General features: G+C 49.8%; 1 protein-coding gene across 4 annotated transcripts in view; it reads right to left on the bottom strand.

Moving 5' to 3' along the window:
• Positions 1-3,931, bottom strand: part of ZCRB1 (zinc finger CCHC-type and RNA binding motif 1) — a 25,152-nt gene that overhangs the window by 13,575 nt on the left and 7,646 nt on the right. For all 4 annotated transcript variants that reach the window (XM_006755544.2, XM_006755545.2, XM_015558626.1 and 1 more), the window contains one exon: positions 2,720-2,827. In XM_006755544.2, coding sequence (XP_006755607.1) covers positions 2,720-2,827 — 108 coding nt within the window. The remainder of the gene's footprint in view (positions 1-2,719; positions 2,828-3,931) is intronic.

Raw genomic sequence — 3,931 nt, 5'->3', positions numbered from 1 at the left:
TCAGGCCAGCAGGGAAAGGGCGGTTGGGGGTGAACAGGTCTGCAGGGGAGGGTAGTTAGTGGCAACCAGGCCAGGCTGGCAGGGGAGGGCAGTTAGGGGTGACCAGGGCTGCAGGGGAGGACAGTTAGGGGCAACTGGGCTGGCAGGAGAGGGCAGTTGGGGGTGACCAGGCCTGCAGGGGAGGGCAGTTGGAGGCGATTGGGCCAGTAAGGGAGCAGTTAGGTGTCGATCAGGCTGACAGGGGCGTGGTTAGGGGATGGTCAGGCTGGCAGGCAGAAGTGGTTAGGGACAATCAGGAAGGCAGGTAGCAACCGGTTGGGAGCCAGCAGTCCCTGATTGTGAGAGGGATATCCAATTGCTGGGTTAGGCCCGATCACACCAGCAGTTGGACATGCCCCAAGGGGTCCCAGATTGAAGAGGGTGCAGGCTGGACTGAGGGACACTCTCCCCGCAAGAGCACGAATATATTAGTATACATAAAAGCCTAAGTGATCGGTAAGACCAAATGACCAGAATGACCAGAACGATAGGTCGACCAGTCGATTTGACACGCACTGACCACCAGAGGGCAGACACTAAACTGGCAAAATATTATAGAAACAGGCAATATCCCATTAACACAAATATTTATGGGTCACTAAAATCTTTTAAAACAATAATATAGGTAATTAGTCAATAGTTTTTAACCTAACAGTTTTCAAAGATTTAGAAACTGGAGAAAATGTCACTCTGTATCATCCAACTCAGGTTACCTTTACATACTACATTTCTTTTTTTTTTCATTTTGAGTTCTCAAGAGCCCAACAGAGATATGGGGTGGAGAGAAGGTGGGGAAGGAGAAGCCGGAGGAGTGAGCGTGACTGGGGGCGGGCAGAGCGCGGTGCAGGGAGTGGGGGCAGGTCGCCACCGAGGGCATTTCTGCTCCGTGTAGCCTCAAGGCCCCGAGGCAAGAAGGCTATTTATCTGAGATCACGGGCAGCAAGTAGTTAGTGAGCTCATCCAAGGTTACAGACAGTTAACTTGTCTAAGGTCACACGGCTCAGAAGTGGTGGGACCGGTTTCTGAAGGGGCCGAAGGGGACCTGTTCCCGCCTCCACCAAACACCCTCAGCTGATGGCAACACCTCGCTGGCAGCCAGGCCCAGCTCAGGGCCTCTGCCCGGGAGCCCACTCCACACAGCACCTGCTGAAGGACAGACCCCATAGAGGAGAGGGACCCAGAAGGGGCGCCCATGGGGGCCATGGCCCTTCCCCTGGGGAGCTTCGCTCTGGGAACTGGGCCTCAGTCTGTGCTGGGGGTGGCAGTGAAGTGAGTGAAGTAGAATTATCTCCTTTCCTCAGCCGAATGCAATTTTACACTGTAGTTCCTTAAATTAAAACTCAAGTCAAGTTTATGAAATAGACCCTGTGAGGACTCCTGGCTCACAGAGGTGCTTGGCTCCGGCTTCAGGGACATTAGCGCAAGAGCTTGCCAAGGCCGGGTCTGCAGGGTCCAGTCCACACTGCAAAGCCAAGCCTTCCAGGCCCTCCACGCTCTGGCCCGGCTGGCCTGCCCGCTTCGCCACCTCCTGCTCCGGACGGGCCATTCATCCCCCTCTTGGCCTTGGCTGTGTGCTCCAGGATGGCCCTGCTGTGGGACTCTTTCCATTTTACTCGCAGGAAAGCCGAAGCCCAGGCAGGCAAACCTGACTTGCTGGAGTCAGACAGGAAGTCGGCAGCTCTGCTGTCTCTGGAGCCGCCTGCTCTGGGTGCCCAGGTGGCAGGGGCCTGGCTGCTCAGCCGGGGGTTCCCTCATGCTGGCAGGGTAGGCAGGGATGAGGGAATGAAAGGAGAGGAAGCTGGGGCAGGGCAGCTGGGCCTGTAACTGGTTACCATTTGGTTCCCAGACCAGAGAGAAGCTGTGGGGAAGCGTGGAGCTGAGCAGCAAAGAGAAGGAATGCGGTGGGTGGGGGCAGCCCCTCACTCTGAACCCTCCCTGGTTCTGAGGGTATGAGCTCTACCTCCCTTCCTCACCAGGGGGGTGGGAGGTGCACTAACTGGAGCCGGCCCCTCCTCTCCCGCAGTGCGCCCTGTGGGAAGCGGCCTCTTTGCTTCCCTTCAGCAACAGGGAATTCCCTTCCAAGGCTTTTTTAAAAGCCACCATTATTTGAGGATAGTTCTAGAACGGTCTTTACTTCTTTGATCCCTCTGGTGTTGCTCAGGACTCAGCTCTTCTTACCTGCAAACCCCTCCATTTCCTTTGCTTGGGCTCCACCTTCTCCTGTTCCTTCAAAGGCTCTTTTCCTTCAAGGTCTCTTGGAGGTTGCAGGACTCTGGGCTCGACCCTGGGCCCTCCTCTACCACCTTCACACTGACCTTGCCCAGCCCCATTGCCACCCTGCTGGCTCTAAGCACCACTCAGGACCCGCCAACTTCACATTTGATCCTGTGTGTCCCATAGGCCTGCAGACCAAGCCTTGAGTACCATGATCACCCTTCCAGAACCTTCCCCCCTCCCTCTCACACCCTACTGCTACATCTAGACCCAACTCCACCATCTCTGGGTTCTGCTCTACATACTACATTTCAATTGAGTTTCCATAGACGAGTCAAGTCCCAGATTAAAACATCTTTCATAACCTGGTTTTAGCCACCCAGGAGTTTAGAAGAGCACAAATAAAATACTGGTGTGAAAGTACTGTACACTAGAGAAAATTACATTAAGTTTTAGGTATACTCACCCCACATTCATAACACTTAGATTTATCAAAGTAGTTTCGTCTCCGGATGAACTCAGCTGCTCTTCCATTGTCAATAGCAATGCTTGCTTTTATCACTCTACCAAATAACTAAACAGGAGAAAATGTAAATGCAGAACATGTATTCAGTGATCCCATTTCCTCAAACCTTCAATTCTGTTTTATTTTTAATTTTTTTTAATTAAATCTTTATTGTTCAGATTATTACATTACTCTTTTTTCCCACCATAGCTCCCCTCCACCCAGTTCCCACCCCACCCTCCGCCCTCACTCCCCACCACTGTCCTCATCCATAGGTGCAAGATTATTGTCCAATCTCTTCCGTCACCTCCACACCCCTTCCCCCTCCCCGCCACAAGAAGAGTCAGTCCATTCCCTTTCTATGTCCCTGATTCTATTACAATCACCAGTTCATACTGTTCATCAGATTACTTATTCACTTGATTTTTAGATTCACTTGTTGACAGATGTGTATTTGTTGTTCATAATTTGTATCTTTACCTTTTTTTTCTTCTTCCTCTTAAAGGATACCTTTCAGCATTTCATATAATACTGGTTTGGTGGTTATGAACTCCTTTAGCTTTTTCTTATCTGTGAAGCTCTTTATCTGGCCTTCACTTCTGAATGATAACTTTGCTGGATAAAGTAATCTTGGTTGTAGGTTCTTGGTATTCATCACTTGAATATTTGCCACTCCCTTCTTGCCTGCAAAGTTTCTGTTGAGAAATCAGCTGACAGTCCTATGGGTACTCCCTTGTAGGTAACCGATTTTCTTTCTCTTGCTGCTTTTAGGATTCTCTCTTTGTCTTTTGCTCTTGGCATTTTAATTATGATGTGTCTTGGTGTGGTCCTCTTTGGATTCCTTTTGTTTGGGGTTCTCTGCGCTTCCTGGACTTTAAGTCTATTTCTTTCATCAGGTAGGGGAAGTTTTCTGTCATGATTCCTTCAAATAGGTTTTCAACATCTTGCTCTCTCTCTCTTCTTCTGGCACCCCTATAATTCTGATGTTGGTACGCTTGAAGCTGTCCTAGAGTCTCCTTACACTATCTTCATATTTTTGGATTCTTTTTTCATTTTGCTTTTCCGGTTGGGTGTTTTTTGCTTCTTCACATTTCAATTCTTTGACTTGATTCTTGCGCTCCTCTGGTCTGCTGTTGGGTGTCTGTATAATATTCTTTATTTCAGTCAGTGTAT

Source organism: Myotis davidii, unplaced genomic scaffold (genome assembly GCF_000327345.1).
Source record: "Myotis davidii unplaced genomic scaffold, ASM32734v1 scaffold290, whole genome shotgun sequence".
In the NCBI taxonomy this organism is placed as follows: domain Eukaryota; kingdom Metazoa; phylum Chordata; class Mammalia; order Chiroptera; family Vespertilionidae; genus Myotis; species Myotis davidii.
The sequence above is the reverse complement of the archived record's forward strand: the minus strand, read 5'-3'. Positions and strand labels throughout refer to the sequence as shown.